At 40.2% G+C, this 24415-nt stretch overlaps 1 protein-coding gene across 1 annotated transcript in view; it reads left to right on the forward strand.

Annotated features, from left to right (window-relative positions):
- Positions 1 to 24415, forward strand: part of SMARCA1 (SNF2 related chromatin remodeling ATPase 1) — a 45658-nt gene that overhangs the window by 7083 nt on the left and 14160 nt on the right. Inside the window, exons 3-19 of the mRNA XM_083423488.1 lie at positions 1338 to 1504; positions 2969 to 3069; positions 3174 to 3274; positions 4959 to 5138; positions 5757 to 5912; positions 6289 to 6420; positions 7409 to 7477; positions 8050 to 8159; positions 9205 to 9431; positions 10701 to 10822; positions 11340 to 11492; positions 12945 to 13077; positions 15720 to 15868; positions 16085 to 16204; positions 17563 to 17673; positions 17817 to 17930; positions 22279 to 22401. Coding sequence (XP_083279614.1) covers positions 1338 to 1504; positions 2969 to 3069; positions 3174 to 3274; positions 4959 to 5138; positions 5757 to 5912; positions 6289 to 6420; positions 7409 to 7477; positions 8050 to 8159; positions 9205 to 9431; positions 10701 to 10822; positions 11340 to 11492; positions 12945 to 13077; positions 15720 to 15868; positions 16085 to 16204; positions 17563 to 17673; positions 17817 to 17930; positions 22279 to 22401 — 2268 coding nt within the window. The remainder of the gene's footprint in view (positions 1 to 1337; positions 1505 to 2968; positions 3070 to 3173; positions 3275 to 4958; positions 5139 to 5756; positions 5913 to 6288; positions 6421 to 7408; positions 7478 to 8049; positions 8160 to 9204; positions 9432 to 10700; positions 10823 to 11339; positions 11493 to 12944; positions 13078 to 15719; positions 15869 to 16084; positions 16205 to 17562; positions 17674 to 17816; positions 17931 to 22278; positions 22402 to 24415) is intronic.

A 24415-nucleotide genomic window follows, 5' to 3' on the forward strand; every position in this document is an offset into this window, starting at 1 on the left:
GCTGTTGATATGATCGCTCCTGGGTGCCCTTTCCTGCTTCGTAGAGCCATATTGGTTCCCTGGGTGACACCACTTTGCAGTGGTTCCACTTCTGCTTGGATGGGGACTGCTCTTTGGCTCCATGGAACCTTCAGTGGATATGCTGGGCTGTTGTCTTGCCTTGATAATGGACTAGATGAGAGCCAACACACTCAAGCTCAATCCAGATAAGAATGAGGCACTCTTAGTGCGTGGTTCCCTAGACAGGATGGATGGGAGGTTGCCTGCTCTTGATGGGACTATACTTCCTTGGAAGAAGTATATAAGCAACCTGGGGGTACTTCCGGATCTTTTGCTGTCGCTTAGGACTCAGGTGGCCTCAGGGGTGTGGAGTGGTTTCTACCAGCTTTGGCTGGTAGCCCAGCTGCACCCATAATCTGGACAGTGATAGTCTAACTACTGTTGTCTATGCTTTGGTAACTTCTAGGTTAGATTACTGCAATGTTTTATACGTAGGACTGCCTCTGAAGACAGTTCAGAAACTTTGGCTGGTGAGAATTCGGTGGCCAGGTACCTCACAGGGCAAGACAATTTGAGCATGTTACACCAATCCTGGACCGACTGCACTGGCTGCCAATTAGTTTCCAGGCCCAATTCAAAGTGTTGGTTTTGAACTATGAAGCTTTACATGGCTCAGGATCTCAATACCTCAGGAACTACCTCTTCCCAAAGAACCTACTGGGAACCTGCGATCATCATCAGAGGCCCTTCTTGGTATGCCTCCTCCATGAGAGGTCCAGAGGGTGGCAGTATGAGAATGGGTCTTTTCTGCAGTGGCTCTCCCTTTGTTGGATGCTCTCTCCAGGGAGGTTTACCTGGTGACTTTTTTATACACTTCTAGGTGCCAGGCAAATACATTCTTCTTCAATCAGATCTTTGGCTGATTAACATCCTCTATCCTTTTAAATGTGTTAATGGGTGTGTGTGTTATATTTTTGTTTATGTTCTTGTTTTTATTACGTAATTTGTGTTTTTATCTTGTATTTTTCTGAGATTTTTCTGAGATCTTCAGGTTTACACTACAGAAGTTGAGAAAAGATTGTATTCTTGATTAGGAAGAGTGCAGTTTATATTGGATTTGATATATTATTTTGCTGCCATTCTTGTTTATGAATGGATTCTTGTAAGGCTTTGAGGTATTTAAAAAGTTTCAAAATGTATTTTTGTACTCTGTTGTTGGGTCATTTTTCTACACTGCATTTGCCCACTTTGTGAGGATATTTTCTGAAAAAGTGGAATAGAAATGTATAAAATAAAGATAAATGAAATAAATACTGTGTTTGTTGCCTTGAATACAGAAAACAGATCGAGCCAAGAGATTTGAATTCCTGTTGAAGCAGACAGAACTCTTTGCACATTTTATTCAACCTGCGGCGCAGAAATCACCAACATCTCCCCTGAAAGTGAAACTTGGACGACCACGAATAAAAAAGGATGAAAAGCAGAGCTTACTTTCAGCTGGAGAGTATGTCTTTTTAATTTAAATTACTGTTTGATATTAAATGCTATGTGTGTTTAATGTAGTGCATCTTTTATATGCAAACCTGTACAGGTAACTTGCAATTTACATGGGAGTTATGTTCCTGGCCATCAAACATATAAGCAAAATTGCCTAAAGCTAGAACACTCCTAGAAAACCATAAAAACCCTAGAAAACCTAAAAACTGAGTAAGCCATCATGTCAGTGACTGTGACTTTGTGGTACAGCCTCATCTTGCAATGAACCTTTGCCATAAAATGCTCCTGGAAAGGAAGGATGCTCTACTTGAGGCTCCCGGGGTGTCTCCTTGCCCATGGCAACTGGACCACACCTACTATGCAGAACCTGTCTCCTCTTGATTTAGGTTTGCTGCTGGGGCGAGGATCATGGCTCGAGCCTTCATTAAAAGGGGTCCTGTGGTCTAGCTTCTTAGGCTAGGGTGAAGCTGATTAAGCTGATAGTTTGGGCTCTGATACCTTTGCTGCAGCCTGCTGCTTCCCCTGCCTGTCCCTGCAGCTTGGCTGCCTCAGGACTGTGTTATTCTCCAGCTCTGTGCTGGACGAATCATGGCTTTTATGCCTGACAAGGGTGTGGTGTGGTTTGAGAGAGTGAAAGTGCCATCTCTTGAAGCTGAGATGGCCAGCAAATTCAGGCATGGGGAGAAGAGAGCCAATGAGGATTTTTTTTGCCCTTCACTGTTTTGGGATTGTGCACTGCCACTAGGCCTACTTCCCTTCTTAGGCCCACAGAGGTCTACCCTCCAGTGAGAAGCACCTCTCTCTGGCCAATCCTGGGTTTTTGTTTTCCAAGTAGAATTCGAGGTGCGGGGACTTAATAGCGGGAGGATACCCTCTTCAAGTATGAACGCCCTCTGTGGTCATAGATCAGGCCCTGTTGGCCAGATTGAAGCAAACCATGACCTCACTGGCCTTTGCAATACCTGCCTCATGGCCTTGTTCCTTGCCCCAGTGGAGAGGAGAGAGAAAGCCACTGCTGAGGATGGTTTTTGCTTTGCTGGTATTGGCATCCAGGAGGTTCCTCAAACCTCCGTGCCTCCTCAGCATGGCTTTGACGCATGGCTTGAAGAATTGTCCAAGATAGTTGAATTCAGCAGCTCTAGAGAGGGGAAAAGATGGTAGGCATAATGTCCTGACACTGGTCTAAATTCATCCTCCTTTCCTGTCCCATGAATGAAGAGTAGCCCCAAAAGGAAGTGAAGAGAGAAAAGAAGGGCTACCAAATGTGTGAGGAAATAGCTGATTGAGTAGGCAGGAAGGAACTGGGGCAGTATATTCACATAGTCCTTCCTTGTGGAGTGAGTTAGAGGAGCAACGTATTTGAGATTCCTTGCTCTACTACAGGAAAAAAGGCAGGCCTTTTGTGGCATACAAAAAGGTCCTTGTGGAAAGCACATCATAGGTTTGACTAGTTTCTTCATTTTTTCTTCAGTTATCGCCATAGGCGCACAGAGCAAGAGGAGGATGAAGAGCTACTTTCAGAAAGCCGAAAAACCTCAAATGTGTGTATTAGATTTGAGGAATCGCCTTCGTGTGAGTATATTTATTAAAATCTTTTTCCATTTTCTTAAACGAGTTAGGAAATAATAGTATAATCAAGCATATAGATAAAAAGTCACATTTTATGTGCTTTGCAGATGTTAAAGGAGGAACGTTACGAGACTATCAGGTTAGGGGGTTGAACTGGATGATCTCCCTTTACGAAAATGGCGTGAACGGCATTTTGGCAGATGAAATGGTAAAAAGCTTTCTTTTTGGAGTACATCTTTGGGGTGGAAGTGAAGTTTATATCTCTTGGAAGAAGACAATTCTCAAAGCAGATAAAAATGGTTTTAAATAAAAATGTAATTCTCATTGAAGTCAGTGGCCATAAGCCAGATGTGGACCTCCAATGATGTCTCCCTTGTCAAATCCTCAAACTACTTTTAAAACTCTCATGAATTTAAAGAACAGTTTTAGACTGGAGTCCACATTTCCTATGCTCTAAAGTAATCCAGGTGGTTTTAGTACAACTTTGGGAATAAGTCTCTTCAGCGTACTTAGCCCATAATTATTAGCTAATTGGAGAATATTTGGAGTAAGATTTTAAATCCATTGTCTTCAGAAATCATACAACTATTACTAAAAGCAATGGTGTTTATTATCTTTGTGATTCTGATAAGCTATGATTCCTAATAAGCTAGTCAGATGAAATTGTCTAGAAGAATGTGACTCCCTGATGGCATTCATGGAAGAACAAATTTATCCTGTCATATGTCCATGTTAGTCATTTGTGGTGCCTGATTGGGGTGACAGGAAAGAAGAACCAATTGACCCTCAGTTTACTTGAGCTTTCTGTCTGGTTGCCTCTACATGATTGTTGCTTGCCCCAGGTAATGAAAGTAATTAATGGCTGCTAAGATGACAACTATAAACAAATGGTTGCGAACTATTCCCAACCCTTATTGAAATAAATAGTAAATGTCCCATTCATTTTCTTAGTTGTGAATTGTGCTGCCAGTTAAGGCATAATAATCTTGGTCTAATAAATCATGGTTTATTTGATCAAGTGTGTTGTATTATGAGCACCACAATACATTGCTTTTGGAGTTCGTTAAGCAACACTTTCCCATAACATCTGAACTGGGAAACTGGTTTATTAATCTTGAACTACGGACCAGGATCTGACCATGGTTTCATTTTATTTTTATAGTTCAGGATTAATAAACCAGAGTTTCCTGGTTCAGATGAAATGGGAAACTATGGTTTAACAAACTGCGGAATTAATACTGTTGTGGCATAGAAGACGAGAGAAGGCAGCACAATGCTTGCTCTCTCTGACAAACCATGATGTGCTAGATGAAGATCACTATGTCTAAACTGACGTACTATTGACTGAGCTCATGAAAGATTTCTCATGGGTTCATTGATAGCAGGTCTGTTGAACTTTGGTGGAAATAGAATTCAGTATGGTGACAGAGGAGATAAGTATCACAACTTGCCTGCTATTAGCATTTCCTAGTATTATGTGGGCATTTTCTCTTCAGTATGTAGAAATTTTACTGAACTCAGAGAGTCAAGGAATAACAATTGTGTGTAATTCAAAGAAAAGATGCATAATGCATAGCAGTAGTACAGACTGAGACTCAAATATTCAGTTGTAACATAGCTAAGAGCAAAATGTAATTAAAAAATTCATTCTCTGTAATAATTCATGCATATTGCGGAGGAATGCTTATGAGAAGCTGTAGTTTTATTATCTCAAAACAAACTCTAACCAGAGTTGTAATTTGCATATTGCAATATATTGAAATTATGGCAGATTTCTATTCCATAAATTGTACCATGTTCGTAAACTTTTCTACTCATTATTATAAATGGAAATCAGTTCAGTGCTGCTAACAATGATGCATAAGTTTAAATAATTTTTAATACTATTGTAGGGTCTAGGAAAGACTCTGCAAACAATTGCATTGCTGGGCTATCTGAAACATTACCGAAACATTCCTGGCCCACACATGGTTCTGGTCCCCAAATCGACTTTGCACAACTGGATGAATGAATTTAAACGCTGGGTTCCATCTCTACGTGCCGTTTGTCTCATTGGAGACAAGGATGCCAGGGTAAGTGAGCACTATGCAAAGAAGTGACTTGCTCTTCAAGTTGGGAGTGTAATTTGTATAGCATCATTGCATTTGTATAGCATCATAATTGTGCACAGCAGTTTACAGGTTAAGCCACACGTCACTAATGTTCTTATTGTTTTACTATGATTTTGTTTTTTAACTTTTTATCAAATTTTGTATCGCTGTGTTGTTTATTCTTGCTAGCCACCTCAGACTCCATTTGGAGAAGGGGTGGGATATAAAAGTTTTGTATGTATTAATGAATGACATACTTCATTTTAAGATGCATATGTCACACCAAGGTTCATCTGAGAAGAGGCATATTAGCCTTTATGGACTTGATTTCCTCCCCACCTTCCATTTCTTCTTCATTTTTGTGAAATGCTTTCCCCTTATAACTAGTAATGGCTGCAGGAGCAGCTTCCAAATGAGTTAGGTGGCCCTATTCAGCTTACCTCTGACCAAACTGCGGGTGGCAGTGGAAGACAGAAGTGCCTGGCGTGCTCTGGTCCATGGGGTCACGAAGAGTCGGACACGACTGAACGACTAAACAACAACAACAACAACATTCAGCTTACCTATCTAGAAGTATTTACCATGTTCATTTTTCATTAGGCTGCTTTTATCCGCGATGTTATGATGCCTGGAGAGTGGGATGTGTGTGTTACCTCCTATGAAATGGTAATTAAAGAGAAGTCTGTTTTCAAAAAATTCAACTGGAGGTATCTGGTGATTGATGAAGCCCACCGAATCAAGAATGAAAAATCAAAGGTGAGCCTCAGTTTTATTTCTGTAGATACCTAGAGAAATACTACAGAATACTAGAATAGTGGAAAAATTTGGTAACTCTTGAGTGGAAGGATAACTTTTTGTACACTTTGAGAAAATAGGAAGCAATAGGAAGTTAAAAAATAGGAAGTTAAAAAATAATTCCTTTCAGAATGGCAGGCAGGGGGAAAAATGGAGAATTTAAAACACTAACTGCTACATCTGAACTATTAATAATGCTTGTAATTATTACGTTTGGTTATGGGAGTTTGGAGCTTCGTTTTGAAATACTTTGTATGTACTTTAATTTGTAAAAAATGTATCCTGGAGTATGGTAGTAATGAAGTAGTAATAAGTGCTCTTCTACAAAATTTCCTAGCTCTCTGAAATTGTTCGAGAGTTCAAGACAACAAATCGGTTGCTATTAACAGGAACTCCCTTACAGAATAATCTTCATGAACTATGGGCATTGCTCAATTTCCTTTTGCCTGATGTCTTCAATTCTGCAGAGGTGAGATTGTACATTATGTTAAAGTCCTATTTTTTGTTTTTGCACACTTTATATGGTAACCTAACTTTTGCCAATAACTTAAGTTGTCTTTATATCATATTATAATGGTTTACATTCTTAAGAGAAGGTAAATGAATAGAGAGGGAAGTTAAGGAAAAAATTCTGTAGCAGATTCTTAATACAGTGGTACCTACGGAACATGATCCGTTCTGGAGGCCTGTTTGCAACATGAAAAGAGTGCAACCTGCAGTGGCACATCTGTGCACAGGTGGGTTGTGATTCACCGCTTCTGTGCATGCGCGTGACGTCATATTGCGCTTGTGCGTATGCGCGAGCGGCGAAACGCGGAAGTAACCCTTTCCGGTACTTCCGGGTCTTTGTGGGGCATAACCTGAAAGAATGTAATAGGAAGCGGACATAACATGAGGTATGACGGTACTGTTACATAGTGAAGTTGCATAATGAGCAATTGAAATGGTCACTGTGGGTAGAGGACATTTTACAGGAGGAGAGGGACTAAATCGTCATTGCATCTTTCAGATGCAAGTATTAGTTTATAGTATTGGTAGAATTAGTTTATAGTATTGGTGTATCTGAACTGCATTGTTTCCTATTGACTTAGCTTTTAGTCAGTGTATTCTACGTGAGCATTTGAAGGGAGGGGTAGGTGGAACTGCTTTGAGAAGTTGGTTCAGCCACTTTGGGCCACATTTTAAGGTGGATCTGCACATTATATGAGACACAGGGATGCTTTTCACAATTTGTAACATTTGCTTGTGCCTGTTCACGTATGCCCCCCTGCTAGTGATGCACATCTGTGGCAGAAATATAATAATGTCAGGGCATAGGTATGCTTTACAAGGTAAGAACTTGACACACTGTTTCCAGTGGACAGCTTCGTTTCTAGTTTACTAAAAATTTCCCCTTGAGTTTTTAAAGTACAAGCACAGTAACAACAAACACAGTAATAACAACATAATTTTTACAGGACTTTGATTCATGGTTTGACACTAAAAATTGCCTTGGTGATCAAAAACTTGTAGAGAGACTTCACGCGGTAAGTATGGCAATTCTGCTTTCTGAAATAAATTTAATTTCTCTTCCATTGTATTGTACGAATAGTATATGATTCTTAGCGTAACATCTTAATGTACGTTTCTGAGAAATGAAGGCTATGTGTTGTGTATATTGTGATGTGATATAAGACAGAATTTGTAGAATTCTGGTGAAGCAGTCATTTGTTTACTACTTATTAACATAACTAGTTATGTGTGCCTTTGTGTTTTTTCCCAACAGAAGCAAAGCATCCAGTTATTTATACTATACACTCAGTAAATGTATTTAGAATGAGGTGCATCTTGAAACTTCCCTTTCACAATTTGTGATACCAAGGTCTTTAGGATATACATTCTGTGTAAGGGGGTCCTAGTTGCTCCTGTTGGTCCTGGAAACACCATGAGAAATGGTCATGTATTCTGCATGTTCTCCCACCCGAAGTAGCCTCAAAAAATTAGGATTAGGAAAAGGCATCATAAGAGCAGTATAAGAAGTCTAGGACACTGGCAAAACAAATACTTGAAATGCTGACTTGTAGCAATGTGTAAAATGTGTTGATGTGTTGATTTTTAGGTTTTGAAGCCATTTTTGCTACGGCGTATAAAAGCTGAGGTGGAGAAGAGCTTGCCTCCTAAAAAAGAAGTAAAAATTTATCTAGGACTCAGCAAAATGCAGAGGGAATGGTAAGATTCTTTTTTTATAATTTAATTTAAAATCAGTTTATTATAGTGGCCTAACATAGTGACTATAACATACTAACAGTAAAGACCCGCTTCAAACCTACATATGATTTAAGCTACACATTCATTAAATTGCCTTGGGCAAGCTACCACATCTCAGTCCCAACCCCACACCTTAGTCTGTAATAGAGAAATAATAGTACTGACCTACCTTACAGTACTATAGTAAATATTACTGAGACAATGTATGTGAAGCACTTTGTACACTTGAAATGTACTATATAAATGCTAAGTATTATAATCCATACAGGTATCTATGTAGATGAAAAATAAAACCAATTCCCTATGTTCTGTCTGTGTTTTATACTGTGAGCTGTCACCTCAGAGAAACAGAAGACAGAAACTTGGTTTCAGGATGAGATGGTGTGAACCTTAGGTATAAAAACAATTTTTCCTCAGTTCCAACATGGAACTAAGGAAATTTGTATACAGAGAAAGAGTGGAATGGTGTCAGAGATGCAGTCCCTCCCTGTAAGCCAGGAATTGGCTTGCGGGTGTGTGATGAAGGAGGCAGCATATCTCTTGGCTACCACTTTAGTATCCAGATTCAGTAGCTTTGGGGCAGGATTTTGTATTTGAGCTAAGCTGGACATGGGTATTTGTGTTTCACTATGGTCGTGTAGCAGGGCTTCCTGCCCATGTTTGGCCCATAGTAGCACTTCAGGATAAACTCAACTGGGGGCTTCAGAATGTGCAGAAACTTGTCCCATTGTTTCCTATCTTTCTCCTAGTCTGTGCTTGGAGTGGCCTCCCTGTCCCCAACCACTGTCAAATCTGATGGGTGTGCAGCTAGTGCTAATGAATCTTTGTTAGAATCACATTTTGCAGAAAAATAAAATAATATTAGAGATGCAAACCACACTTAAATAAATGCCATTTGCCACTGTGTAAATATGTAAAGCACTGGGATTTAGATGCCTTCATATTTGTATGCTTTCATACGTCCAAGGACAAAGAGTTGTTTTTAAATTGTCCAATAACCTTTTAGGTATACCAAGATTCTAATGAAAGATATTGATATCTTAAATTCGGCTGGAAAAATGGATAAGATGCGGCTGTTGAACATTCTGATGCAGCTGCGGAAGTGCTGTAATCACCCATACCTCTTTGATGGTGCCGAGCCTGGCCCACCCTATACCACTGATACCCATCTTGTGACCAACAGTGGCAAAATGGTTGCTCTGGATAAATTACTATCAAAACTCAAAGAGCAGGGTAAGAAGAGCTTGTTATGAGTCACTGTTCATTTAGAAATGTATTTCGTCATTGTGGCATGACCAAGTAAACAGAACACTGGGTGAAACTATGAAGGAAAGAAATTTTAAGGTTCTCTGGTGGATCCCACTGAATAAAACGGGGCAAATGGGATGCATTTCTGGATGCAGCCTAGATGGCGAAAAACCTGGAGTCAACTGGGGAAGAGTGCAGATTTAGTCCCCTCTGCGGGTGGGTCTATGAATTTATCCTTTTTAATTCATCCATCTATTCATATGGCAAAGAATACAGTGCCTAAAAATGGGGACCTTAAAGTAATGTATTGGGAACAAATGCTGCCATTACTCTTGTAGAAGACCTGGCCTTCAGCAGGGCAGCCCAAGGTGATGTGCAATATGTCTGTGTTCTGCAGAGGCACATATTGCACCTACCCAGGGTTCCACACCTTAGCCAAATAGATGTGTACAAAGTGGTATTTTAAATGGATGAAAAGTAGTGGGCTGCAATTATCAGGATCCAAAATTGAGAAGACCAGGTGTTACTGCTGTAGACCTTTGGGGTGGAATTCCTGAGACTTGGGAGATGCCAGTGAAGCAGAAGACATCAGATTGGAATGGGGAAAGCCAGTTTTTAGTATGGGGAAGGGACTTAGGAACTGAGAGAAAGTTATAGAGGGGAAGGAGCAGTACCAGAAGCTGTAGAAGAAAGGATAGAGTAAAATGGAGAGGCAGTGTATGGGACAGAGAACACACTTTTATTTAATATACCGTATTTTTTGCCCTATAGGACGCACTTTTTCCCCTCCAAAAATGAAGGGGAAATGTGTGTGCGTCCTATGGGGCGAATGCAGGCTTCGCGCACCTCTCCGCAAGCAGCAGGAGCACAGCGCTGGCTCCCGCTGCATGCTGAGAGATCCGTGAAGCAGCGGGAGCGCTCTGCTGCTTGCGGAGAGTTGCCTGCATGCTGAAGCCTGCCCGCGCTGAGCTCAGCGTGTCCAGGCTTCGCGGATCTCTCAGCAAGCAGCGGGAGCCAGCACTGGGCTCCCACGGCTTGCAGAGAGCTGCCTGTTTGGGGGCTGGGGTCGGGGGAACCTCGGGCTTCCCCCGCCCCAACCCCGTGCCTGGGGGAAAAATAATTCCCCCCCTTTATTTCCCCCCCCAAAAACTAGGTGCGCCTTATGGGACGGTGCGTCCTATAGGGCGAAAAATACGGTAAGTGTAAGTTCAGCAGTGTGATGAATTGTTTTCTTAGAACTTATTTGTCTCTCAGGTTCCAGAGTTCTCATTTTTAGCCAAATGACCCGTCTGCTGGATATACTGGAAGATTATTGTATGTGGCGGGGCTATGAGTATTGTCGATTAGATGGGCAAACACCGCACGAAGAGAGAGAGGTGAGAAGGATTTATGTAGCTCATTGGATTTTCATTCCATTCTATCCTGGAGGTATGTTGGAGCCTTGACAGTAGCTGTCCAGTTGCTCTTATACGGTGGCTAGTCATTTCTCTGTTGGCATTTAAGCTTCCCTGAGTGCTTTCTTGCTAAATAAGGATTTCTTTTATCACATGCCTTATAAACAGGGATTGATCTAGGGTTATTAAATGGTCCTTTGAGTTTCTTTCATATAATTCAGTCTTCTAATTTGTGTTTAAACAGTCAAGTGAAAGATGCATTTACACAGTACCTGTGAGGAATAAGCATCTAGAAGGTTATCTGTGATTCATTGGTTCAGGGGGCCTTGTGGTACTAGTGAAGTTGAAGGAAATTATTTTGATTCATGGTGATCTTACTTTGTCCATATTTAGCCCAACAGCTTTTCCAGGGAAAATAAGCAACTTTTGCAATTTTAATACCCCGTAAACAGGTTATTTTCATGAAATCCCCGCAATTTAAATTGTTTTCCCTTTATAGGAAGCAATAGACACCTTTAATGCTCCCAACAGCAGAAAGTTTATTTTTATGCTGAGTACAAGAGCTGGAGGCCTGGGGATTAATTTAGCAACAGCTGATGTTGTTATCCTCTATGACTCTGACTGGAACCCACAAGTCGATCTACAAGCAATGGTGAGTACTCTTGGTATGTCTCATGCAAAGCTAGAGTTCCTACTGTAGTGACAACAGGATAGTTAGAACTGATAGGCTGTGCCTGTGGAGCTGAGAGGCAGGCTTGGAGCAATCTTTCAGAGAGCCAAGAGCCTAGGAACCTGGCTTTGGCTTGCTTCATGTGTAATAACAAACAGGTGTGGGTGAATATAAGAGGAAGGGGAAGCACCTGGGCCTATCTTTCATAATACCAAATCATGGTTGGTGTTAAAATCATAAAATCATAGTTGGAAGGGAACCTGAGGATCATCTAGTCCAACCCCTTGCAATGCAGGAATATGCAGCTGTCCCTTAGGAGATCGAACCTGCGACCTTGGTATCATCAGCACCACACTATAGGTATGAATAGGACCTGCAGCTGTGAGCCCATAACAACTGCAGGGATCCAGGGAAGAAAAAAATGTCCAATTTATTCCCTGTTAAGAGGAGGAGTAGCTGTCTATTCAGTTGTGGTAGATTTGGCAGTGGACTGGGGAATTTATCCCAAGGAGCTATGCAAGAGTTAAAGGATGAAGTGGAGTCTTAGTATCTCAATATAGGGGTCTGTCAAATGCTCATAGACAGAACATAGGTACACACATAGAAGTGCCAATGCAGTGCAGCACATTGTCACACTGATGCATTGGCGCATAGCCACATTGCACAGACCCGAAAGAGAACAGTTAACAGAATATTTCTGAATGTGGATAATGCAGCAGTTGCTAAGCCTTTGTTGACTAGAAAATCCATTTAAAAAATGGATTTAAAAAAAATGGATATCTATATCCACTTTTCTGCTTTTTTTAAGCACTTAGGCTGTTGTATTTCCTCTAAAATCATAACAAAATAACAAATAAATAATTAAATAAATATTAAAACAGAAGCACATAGAAGCCAATCATTTGGGGGAGCTAAAACACTATTAACAATCTGAGATAGTGGTGGGGAACATGTTGGCCATCAGATGTTGTTGGACTCCCAGCACCCATCAGCTTCTGCCAGGATATAGGACTATGGGTGTTGCAGCCCAGTAAATATCCTTTGGAAGGCTACCTGTTTCCCATGCTTCAACTAAGCTGAAGGCCTGCTGAAAAAGCAAAAGTTTAAAAGTGGTATCTCATGCTGTTAAAGAAAAAAATAAGTAGATTTTGCAATGGCTTGCCCCAGTTCGAGTCTTGGTGCAGCTGCTGCCGTTAAAATGAATTGAGAAAAAGAGAAAACAGAATAACAAGCTGCTTATGTTAATACATGCCAGCTTTGAAGGACTTCTAAAAATAGGGTAAACAATTAAAATGAACAACAATGAAAAATATTTTCATTTGTGCTAACCTTAATAATTACAGGGCAGTGTGTGGTTTTTTTCCCTTCTGTCAGAATTTCAATTACAGATGTGCCAGGATGCTTTTATTTAAATTTGCTATTTTTGTGATTTAGGATCGAGCACATCGTATTGGTCAAAAGAAGCGAGTTCGAGTATTCCGACTTATCACAGACAACACTGTTGAAGAGAGAATTGTAGAGAGAGCTGAGATAAAACTGAGGCTAGACTCAATAGTTATACAGCAAGGTACTGCGTAATATTTAACTGTTAGTGGCTAAATAGTCGCTCACCTGGGGCTCCGGGTGGGCGGCATTTGCTGCATGGCATGGCCGCGGCTGGTCCGGGGAGCCTGTCACCTTCCTACGTGGCCGGGGGAGTGGATGGTCACCTGGTGCTACCCCCCTCCGGCTGCAATGGATCTCCAGGTAGGGGTGGTCAGTGCCTGCAAGGCCCATCAAGGGGAAGAGCATGGGGGCTGAGCCCGCCCCTGGCATATTTAAGGGAGCGGCCAGGTACAGGCCACTCTCTTTGTAGATCGACACAGGATTTTCCCTCCCTCTCAGACTGTTAAGGGATTGTCCATTGGGGAAAACGGGCAAGCTTGCTATGGCTTATGTGGTTGCCATATTCGGGGATAGGGAGGAATTTTCTCCTACAAACGAATTGGCCAGCTTGCAGGTTTTTGCCTACCTCATAGCATCCGTCACAACTTTGGTGGATAAGGCATTGGGTGAGTTCTTTGTTTCAAGGGAACCCTGTTAGAGGGGTCCAAGAGGAGTGACTGGGAGTCCACAGGGAGACAAATAGGCCAATTCAACTCTCCCAATGGCGGCCTGTGCAGTGTCATGGCACCCAATCCATGTTGGGGGCGACTTAGCAGCACAAGGTCGACCCCACTGAGTTCCTATCAGGTAGCAGGCAGGCTGCCTGTTGCTGGATACATGCCCATTGCCATAGCCAAACCTCATTTCCTGTAAATCAATAGTTGTAGCATAATTCAACTCAATACCAGTCTCCTGTGTCCATTCTGGAGGCCCTCCCTGCACCGGCCGCGGTCATCATGTGCCTGAGGCGGCAAATGTTTGTCATGAAAAGGAATAGATAGTTAGATAGATATTCTAGTAGAGTGTTTTGCAATGCACCTAGGAAACCCAGCTTTTAAAAAATTTTTGCTGGGCAAGCCACTATCTGATCACCTCTGTTTCGTGTCATAAAAAAGAGTCACAGTGCCAGTTGTCATCCCACACACAATTATTTTGGAGAGATGAGCGAGTTGTTATACAAACAAAAAGCAATTATTTAAGATAAAATCAGGCTCTCTCGTAGCAAGGATATTTCAGCATAGATAATTATTGGCCACTCTTTACTCATTCATGCAGAAGACCCTCAAAACCAACAGGCCTTTTATGGTTAGGATATGTAAAGTGTTACTCTAAACATTGACTTAATGTTAGCAAAGATTAATTTTGTAAAGCAGATTAGAACTTAGCTTTCAGCTGGTGAAAGCTCTATTGAAGTAGTTGAAACTTTGTGACTGTGAAACATTATGTAGGTCAGGCATCCCATTTGTTATCAAGTTTTTTTAAAAAAGAAATAAAATATATAAATGCTGGGTGGGCAACATAAAACTCATAAGCCATACATAAGCTCAAGGGGTTTTTCTGCAGTCTGCAACATCTTTGTTAGAATGTCAGCTTTTGGATGCTCTAGGCACTTAAGGATTCCAGGGGGATGTTCTAAAAATACTGTGTGAAATAATTGGGATTGGAAACAAAAAATAGTTGTAAGAGAAGACTATTTTCTTTGCTCAACATCTCTTCTGATTTTGAAGTCATAAAGATTTTCAAAGCCTTCTCATATTTTTCACATATGAACCAGAATATTGCAAAATAAATGCTTTTGTCCACAAATGTTAGTTGAATGGCCACTGTGGTCATAAAAATATCTAAGTTATGTTAATGTAATACAGCTGAAACACGCTGAATGCTCAGCATCCTTCTATCTTACATTTCTGATGTGCCCCTCAATGCCAAACAAGTAGGCTATGCCTTCCAAATATGTTCATTAGCAGTGACAGCAAGGCAGTGGTGGCAAACCTTTGGCCCATGGACCAGTCTTGGCTTGCCACAGAGTCCAGTTTGGCTCATGAAGCCATCTTCCCCAGACTGCACCACCCCAATCAGCTGATGTCACTGGGGTGGGAGGAAAGGATTTAATCCCTCATTGGCTGCATGCCTATTCCTATCATCTGATGAACAAGAATTAAAGTACATTGCAAAAGCCCTGTTTGAAGCAGCTTGTGCTTCAAAAGTCAGTGGATGGGCAGTGACAGCAGTGAGGTGGGCGAGCACCTATCCTGCTGCCGCTCACTTAAAGAAGAAGCGCCTCAAACAGGACACTTCTGTTTCAAGAGGCTGAAATGGGAGTGTAGGGGCTGTCTTGAAGCCTTTGTAAATTTCCCCACGTTTCCCTTTTAAACCTCAGATTGGCCAGGCTTGTAGGAGGCATGTTACAAAGCCGCAGAAGAGATTTTGTCAGGTGGGCATCCTCACCCTCTGGCCAAATTTGGCCTGTTAGGCTGATCCTGATAAGTTTCTGACCCATGGAGCCAAAAGGTTCTCCATCTCTGAAGTAAGAAAAAATGCTCAAGAGTTAGTTTGATGAATCTATAAAATTGCATTAGTTTAATGTGATGCTTACTTTAGCTCATTACCTACACCTATAGAAATTATTTTTAAAACTTATGCATTTTTGGGTTGTAAATCATGTATTAGGATTCATTCTTACCCCTATCTTACTACAGGTTCTAACTGGAGTCCCTTTATAACTCTGGTATGAAAAAGCTGAGAAGTTTTGCATTAAAACTGTGACTTTGTTTCCTGTGTCAGGGAGACTTATTGATCAGCAGTCTAATAAACTGGCAAAAGATGAAATGCTACAGATGATCCGACATGGAGCAACACATGTATTTGCTTCCAAGGACAGTGAACTGACTGATGAAGATATTACCACTATTTTAGAAAGAGGTGAAAAAAAGGTGAGAGGATTTGGATGGTGCTGTATGTTACCATTACTTCCATTGTTGCTCATCTTCTGTCTCTACAAAAATCATCTGCTTTGAATTAAGAAAAAAGAATCAAGTCTGTCTGAGTTAGCTTTTCAAGTATCTTATCAAATCAGTTTTTATGTTTTATTGATGAAAAATGGCTTTTCTAAAGATTAACTTCATTTTATTTTTGATGGCCTGTTTTAGACAGCTGAAATGAATGAGCGTTTGCAAAAAATGGGTGAGAGCTCTCTCCGAAACTTCACTATGGACACAGAAATGAGTTTGTACAATTTTGAAGGTGAAGATTATAGAGGAAAACAAAAGGTACCTTTCTGCTGTACTGATAAGTATAAATGTGTTTGCATTGTACTGTTAAGTGAATGAAGTTCCACTTCAAAGAGGTTAACAACAAACACTCCTAATATTCAGAGCAGGTTATGTAGGGAAGATGTAGGATTTCAATGTACTCCCCCCTCCCCTTTGGTTCACTTTACCTATAGCACTTTGTAGGGGCATTAACCAGGCTTAGAGTATATCTATCAAAAAGAAAGAGTCCTGAGAACACATCTTTCTGGAATCTGAACATTCAGAGAAAACAAATGAAGCTTGCTGTAACAAGACATCATTGTATGTTTCACATTAGTTTCACATTAGAAAACTAACTCAGTTCCCTTACCTGTTTTTGAGGGAGTCCATAATAATGTAAAATGTAAATGTAAAATGTATTCAGCATGAACACTGTAGAACTGTTGCATATGTAGAGGAAAAAATACTGTAAGACAGAAGTTAAAAGGATATGTAGGCAGATTGAGGAGGCCTCTGTTTAGAAAGATACTAGAATGGGATTCTGTCCATAATGTGAGGGAATAATAACTGTGAAGAAAAGAAATGAATGAAAGCAATCTATCACTGTATGAAATGGGACAATAAAGCTATAAGAGCAGGAATTTATTTCATGGAAGATGTCTAGCATTCTTTTAAGAGCCTACAAATAAATGCAGACCTTGGATTGGAAGATTCCGTTAAAGCAAAGAACTGCTAGTTTTCTTAAGTGAAGTGAAAGAAACTTGCTGAAACTCTGTTCTAGAGTTCTGTTATAGTTCATGCAACAGGGCAACATAAGGCCTGCCTGCTTCATTTAACGAGGCAAGGATTATGAGCCTGGTTTCAAGTTAATGTGTTTGGAATGTTTTGTTGGTTTCTCTCCTTGTGTGTGAGAGAGGGTTAAAAAAAAAAAATCACTAATAGTGCAGATTAGGATGTGGCAATGAAGTTTGGTATTTGTGCTGATGACATAATAATAATTCATGTTTGAATGTTAGCCAGTCTACTGTCTGCTTACAAGAGGAATATGAAAACATACAAAACTAATTTCTTCTGCTTATTCAAAAACTATCAGGTTTCAAAGAGGAGTTGGAAATTAAAAAACAAAATCTGAAAGAAATGCTATTCTAAAGTAACCCCTCTTGAACTAAGTGATTTGCTATTTTATCCATTCATAGCAATGCAGGCAGTTTAATATCTATTGAAACATGCACTAGTCTTCATTCCAGTCTTCTGCATTCTAGTCTTGTCTTAAAACAAGTACCTCTGTCAGCAATACCAATTGAGCAATTAAATATGTACTACGTAGAATTATCTTTTGGTATTTTTTAAAAGTTTTGATCTTATTTGTTTTCTAGCTGAGCATGATGGAATGGATAGAGCCTCCAAAACGAGAACGCAAAGCCAACTATGCTGTGGATGCCTATTTCAGAGAAGCTCTTCGAGTTAGTGAACCAAAAATCCCAAAGGTGAGAGGACAGTTTGGTAGTTCATACTAGTTACACCCACCTCCCAACCTCAGCCTTTAATAACCTTTTTTATATAAAAACATGTTGCAACATGTCCAAAGACAAACATGTAGCATTAATGGTATATATGTTTAATTTCAAAGGCTCCACGACCTCCGAAACAGCCAAATATTCAAGATTTCCAGTTCTTTCCCCCACGGTTGTTTGAACTCCTTGAAAAAGAGATTCTTTATTATCGCAAGACCATAGGCTACAAGGTAAGGATCTGTTTTCCTTCCCTTCCTTAATATGAGGCAGGAATGTGGATTTCCATGTATCCACATTTTGAAAATGATTAGATGACCTGCTCTTATGTAAATGGGGAACATTATAAATTAGGTTGTTTGCTCAAGGGTAAGTGGAGTGAGAGCAAACACAATCAAAAGTGATTTTAACAAGGAAAAGGAGGAGCAGTCTCCTCTCTATGTAAGCTTCTGATCCCAGTTGTGGCTTCCTGCAGCTGCTGGACTTTAAAATTAAACAAAAACATTGGGGGAAGACATTAGAATCATAGAAAACTAGATCCTAACCCACAAAGGAATAGGGACAGCAGACATTCTGGTGCCTTGAACATGCCTCAGCAAGAGTGCTGCCATTAAGGCTGTGTGAATATTTTGTGGTGACAGTGATGTCCCCTAGCTACCACCACTACACCCTTCTAGGATTACTGCTGTTGAGCTCCGAGTGCTATTTTGTCAGGTTGGGCCTCCACATTAGTGGTTCTACTGTCTGCCACCTTTGGTCCTGCTTGACAGCTCTGCGCCTACAACTTCTATGCATTGTTTCCAAATAAGCCTTCCAAATTCATCCTTTTAAATATTTGCATTTTTGGCACATTGTCAAAAGAAATTCAACCATAGATTACAGTGGTACCTCGGGTTACAGACGCTTCAGGTTACAGATGCTTCGGGTTACAAACTCCGCTAACCAGGAAGTGGTTGCTCCAGGTTAAGAACTTTGCCCCAGGATAAGAATGGAAATTGCATGCCAGCAGCGCAGCGGCATTGAGAGGTCCCATTAGCGAAAGCGCGCCTCAGGTTAAGAACCATTTCAGGTTAAGAACAGACCTCCGGAACAAATTAAGTTCTTAACCCGAGGTACCACTGTAGATAGATTGTATGAATAGTAATATTGTGCTTGGAAAAGAACAATATGTTGGTATGGTCTTTCATCTTCAAAGGATAAAATCAGAGCTATTTAATTCTATGTTTCTAAACTTTGCTTTTGTGACTGACATGCTTAAATGAAAATATTCAGTAGCTAATTTATATAGTCACAGGCAAAATTACTTCCATGCTTTCTAAAAATGGTTTTACAATGGTAACAATTTGCCTCGTAACATGCTCTATATGAAGCCAAGATTATATATGTGCTGAAATCAGTGAAATATCATTTTGTAAACCAATGTCAGGGATAAGGTAAGCTCCAGTTTCTTGTCCTGAAATAACTGGCATGAAGATATCTCTCAGGCTTCTTAGATATGATGGATAGGAAATGTGTTACTTTTCAATAGCAGTTATGTTAAGTTAAGTATCATTTTAAAATGAATTCAGAAGTGTGTAGTAGAAATGGGCACATTTTCCTCACTATAATAGATATAATTTCAAAGGATTGCTGTGAATAAAAGAAGAAAACAGAACAAAATCAGCGATATTTCCTTCTGAAGAATATATTAGCTACATTTACCTATGTATAAGATCTATGTCCTAAGACTTGAATTCCATTTCACAATCCCAAAAATAACATTCTTTTCCATAGTGTACCCTGGGATCTTAGTGACACATATAAAACTATTTGTCCCATCCAGTTGGGGGAGAGGTCATGCGCTCTGGACAATTTCTGATTCCTCATATTGTTCTGGTGACCATATGGTGTTCAAAAGTGGGCTAGCTCAGTAGCCCAGAACATCAGTCCCACCCCCGGGTCCAAATAGCGTCACCTGCCTCTAGGAAGAGGTGTCAGAGTGGTGGTGTGCGGGTATGGAAGTGTCTTCCTTATGGGTCTGACAGGCTATGGATGGAGAGTTACCAAGGTTTTGTTTTTTTAATACAGTTCTTACTGAGTTTTAATGTATTACAAAAATTACAGTCATTGGATATCTACAAATAAATAAAACTACCAAAAAGCCCCACCCACTTAATTTACAGAGATAAACAGGACCAAGACCCCACACTGCAATTCAAGCTGCAATATGAAATATGATAGTACAGTTAATATAAGCTTAATAAGCTGTCAAAAACAGTATGTGAATATTTAATGTTGAATGTGTTCCATTGCCCTTCAGTTATTTTTTTTTAAAAAGAAAATACAGAGTTTCTGACTAGCAAATATGGAAAAATTAAAGATTGAATTTCTCCACATAGACTTCAGGATATCCACACCAATATTTTGCTGGGGCCATCTTGCTGTGCTTCTGTGCATTTTTGTATCCAAGGAAGGGAAACTAAATAGCCTCAAATTGATCTCTTTTCTGTTGCCCTCTCATCACCTCTAGTTTATGAGAGAGACAATAATTTACTTGTTCTTTAAGATCCTATTTGACCTGTCAAACAGTTCCAATAGTGTGTAATATGGGCCAAGTGTTTGGGCGTCAAATATCAGCTGTGTATTAATTTCAAAGATATCTCTCTCACAGAGGCAGAGATTGATTTATAGGTTGGCTTTTCCCACCATGAAAGTTACCAAGTTGGTCACCAGGTCATCCACTATAAGACATTTATCATCCACAGTCTTATTGGAGAGGAAGGTCCCAACCTCTCGTGTATTACTCAGACTTGGGTGGGGAAGACATGATATCTTGATCTAACCCTATGTTGCTTTCCTGGGTTCTTTATGCAGCATCAAGACAAATGGATCATTATGCCTCTTCCTTAAGAATCAACCTAAACCAGAAAACTGATTATGTATGGGGGCTGGCTTTGAGGATTTGTGCCTAGTGTCACTTCAAAGAACAAAGCAGGGATTTTGCTGGTGTACTATCCATCCCACTGCCCAACAGTCTCCATAGCCAAGATGGCCTACCCCAGATAGAGCAGATACTGGGAGACTTCCAGCATCACACTGGATCTGCCTTAAAAGCACCTGCCTGGGACTTCATGGTCACCATCACAATCATGAGCTTGTCTCAGTACATCACAGCTCAAATGCATGTGGCAAGATAGGTCCTTGATATGCTTTCTGCTATAGTGTGTAGGGAGTGTTTTAGTGTTTCCATTGCCATGCATAAGTTATTTCCTGGCAATGCCTGGCTTGACAGTGGCAGTTCTTTCTCCCCCACCCCCTGCCCATGCCAGGACATTCCCGCAAGGTGGGGGGACTTACTGAGATGGTTTGCCCATAGAGACTTAAGGAATCCAAAAGATTACTGAATGCTCTGGGGTATTTTCTAGTTGGCATGGCTAGTGCTCTTGTCAAGGCTCTTTTTCAGTTTAGACTGGTGAGGAGGACACAATCAATCCTATAGGGCCCTTTTTTTGGTGACAAGGAACCTGTACTACTCCCCCTGCCCCTGTTTTCAGGAGAGTTACAGGCAAGGAAGCAGAACAGGTGACAGCTGGGGTGCGAGTGCCAGAAATCTCATAGAGAATACCACTGAGCACATGATTGCTGCCATCACTGCCACATGGTAGGCACAAAGTAGGCTTATTTTTCCACCTTTTGCTTATTTTTCACATGCTCAGCTAGCTGCCCAGGAGAGCTTTTCCAAGTGGTTAATGAACTGTTGAGATATGCCCCAAAGGTTATGGGCAATGGATCATCAGAGTCTTGCTCTGAAAAATTTTCTAAGCACTCCGGTGGTAATGTTGTTCACTTTCACTCTGAACTTGATACCACTGTTGATACAGTTTCAGCTGAGGTGTCCAGAGCACTGACAGGTCCAGTTGCATGAGATCAATTTCAGTGATAGCGATTGTAAATGATGCCAGGTGTGGAAAAGGTTGGTGCTTGCCAAAAAGGCCTTGGGGTTCTAATAATCACTGTAGTTGGGGGAAAGTTAGAAATATTAAAAGAAATAAAGAGCACTAAAAACACATTTAAACATTCTTTTGATATCAGATAATTGCAACTTGTGTTCATTCCATTTTACCCTAACTGTAGGAATTAATGTCTTCTTCACTGTTTTATCGATGGAGTAACACACATACATTTCCTCCTCCCCTTCTTTTTCTTGTTTGTGGTATCTGGGAATACTGAAAGGCTTAAAGAAAACCCTCTTGAGGTGCAGTGGTTGCTTGCTAGTTGCAGTTATCATTACATTTCCATGGACAAGAGCCTGCAAGCTATAAAAGGACAAATATAGATGGATGAGTTATGATATGCTACATTCACCTTGCCTGAAGAACTTTCTGAGGACTGTAAACACAAGTAAAAGATGTTTCTCCACCAGCGGCCACATGCTAGGGAAATATTTCCTTCTCTAACAAATACTCAGTAGATGAGAAGCGCATCAATCCCACCCGACTAGTGTTTCTCAAAAAGGCAGTAAAGGGAGATGGATAGGACTATATACAGAACCTTTAATAGCATTGCTCTTTTACTATACATTCATTCCACCACTGATTTTAGGTCCCCAGAAACCCTGACCTCCCAAATGCAGCTCAGGTACAGAAAGAGGAACAGCGGAAGATTGATGAGTCAGCTCCTCTTACTTCAGAAGAGACTGAAGAGAAAGAAAGACTTCTTACCCAGGTAAATGGCTTTTAAATTTCTTTTCTTTAACGAAAGAAGAACTTATAAACGAAGAAGAACATTTATAAGCTTGTGTGCTTACTGTGTGACAAGCTAGATTGTGATGATAAAAGGTTGATAACAGCCATGTGCAGTAAACGCAGGCAGTGATAACTAGTTTTCCTATGGAAAACTGCAGATACCACCATCTGATCTTACAAATTATCTCATAGTTACATTAATTTGAAGGGATTTAGTTACAGTGCCTCTGTTTTGGATTGTGAGTGTGTGTGTAGAAACTGAGAAAGTTGGTTAGGCTCTTCTATTTTCAAAATGGCAGCTGCTAAGCTGTCGCTGGTGTGTCAGGTGATTTCTCTCCACAAAAAGGTGCAGGTGGATGAGAGTTCAGAGAAGAGAGCAGCTGAACTCAACAATAGTCAAGTTGAATCTCAAGTCCTTTGACAGTTCCTTTGGAAAGATCACATTGTTTCTCTCAGTGTGAATGGTTTTCTTCTTGCAATGATTACGTTATTAATCTTCCTTCGAATAGCATAGTTGTGTACACTGCAGTGGATAGGTTCTGGCACTCTCAAATGAAGCATTCTTTAGCTGTCCACTTCAGCTTTCAAAACTTAGATTTACTTTATGCATTTAACTTGTCTTGTTGACACTTACATAATTATTTTTGGGTTACTCTGAAGATCATTTTTAGCTCACTTGACTTTTTTAATATTATAAGGAAGGAAGTGCAGGGTTTGCTCACATTCTCTGATACTTTTCTGCATGTAAGTAGTCACATTTCTTGAGTGGTGTTCTTAAATGGTTATTTTAGTAATTGTCCTTTGAAAATTTAAATTGCCTTGTGTTGATTGAAGTGAATCTCTTGAAAGTACAATATCAGCTATATCACTCTTAGTTTCTGTGTAGGCAGTTTAAAAATCTTTAATGCTAGCATTGCTCTCTGGAAGTAGAGCTATACCGAAGTACCTGGCGTTTTTCATATTTCTCTGTAATACCTTTGATCAAGCCAAAGCCATATGACTCTATCTACTCCTTCACTGTCACGTATTTTTGTCACGTATTAAGGACAGAATATAAATAGAAGAGGTGCTGTTATAGGCTTCTGTTAATATTTGAAATACAAATATGCATTTCACTTCTTATTCACCCAAAAGCAATTAGAATTAAACCAGCAAAACCAAATGTAGATATGGTGCCTCTCATTGCCATTGGTTTTCTTTTCAGACATTCCTTTTTTGTTAAATTGTGGTGGATACAAACGTTCCCTTCCTCTGATGAAAGTAGATTTTATTTGATGGAAGAACTGCTTTTGTTGACATATGAAGTTTTTTTTCCACCAGGGGAAGACTTTCTGTTGGAGCAATGGAAGCTTTGGATCCAATCTGTTGCATAGAACAGTTTGCTCTCCTGTATGCACAATGTCAGAAATAATTTACAGTTGGTTTGTTACAACCATGTGAATTGAGTGTCATGTCTGCAGTTAGTCCGACATTCATTATCTATGGAATCTAGGAGTAAAAATGATAAAGATGAAATTTGGAAGCTTTTTTTACTAGGAACTCAATGAAGTTCTTTTTTAAAAGTTGCCATTATTCTTGTAACTTATAAATCAACTTCTAGTGGTTAAGAACCTGAGGGATTTTAAAATTCTGACTTAATATACAATGTTAGCTTTGGGGTATTTTGTTTTGTTTTGTTTTGCATCTGCTACAAGAAGTTCTTGCAATTGTATTGATAGAGGAGGTGTAGGGAAATGGGTGTTTTGGCTCCATTTTCTTTCTATCCAGGTGTTCATTTCATTCACCATTTGCTTTGTAAGTATTCAAAACAGAATGTTATTGCATTTAGTTCCAGGATGCCCAGGAGATTGCCAGTGACATCTGGACAAGTGCCCTCATACTCTTGCAATTTTATTTGTTACTTGTGCTTGCTCAAGTGTGATATAAGTGAAAATCCATTAAGATTTGAATTGAACTTTGTTTCTTCGAAGAAATGCCATTTACAAGCGTGAATA

Source organism: Podarcis tiliguerta (assembly GCF_965153285.1).
Source record: "Podarcis tiliguerta genome assembly, chromosome: Z".
NCBI classification, from domain to species: Eukaryota; Metazoa; Chordata; class Lepidosauria; order Squamata; family Lacertidae; genus Podarcis; species Podarcis tiliguerta.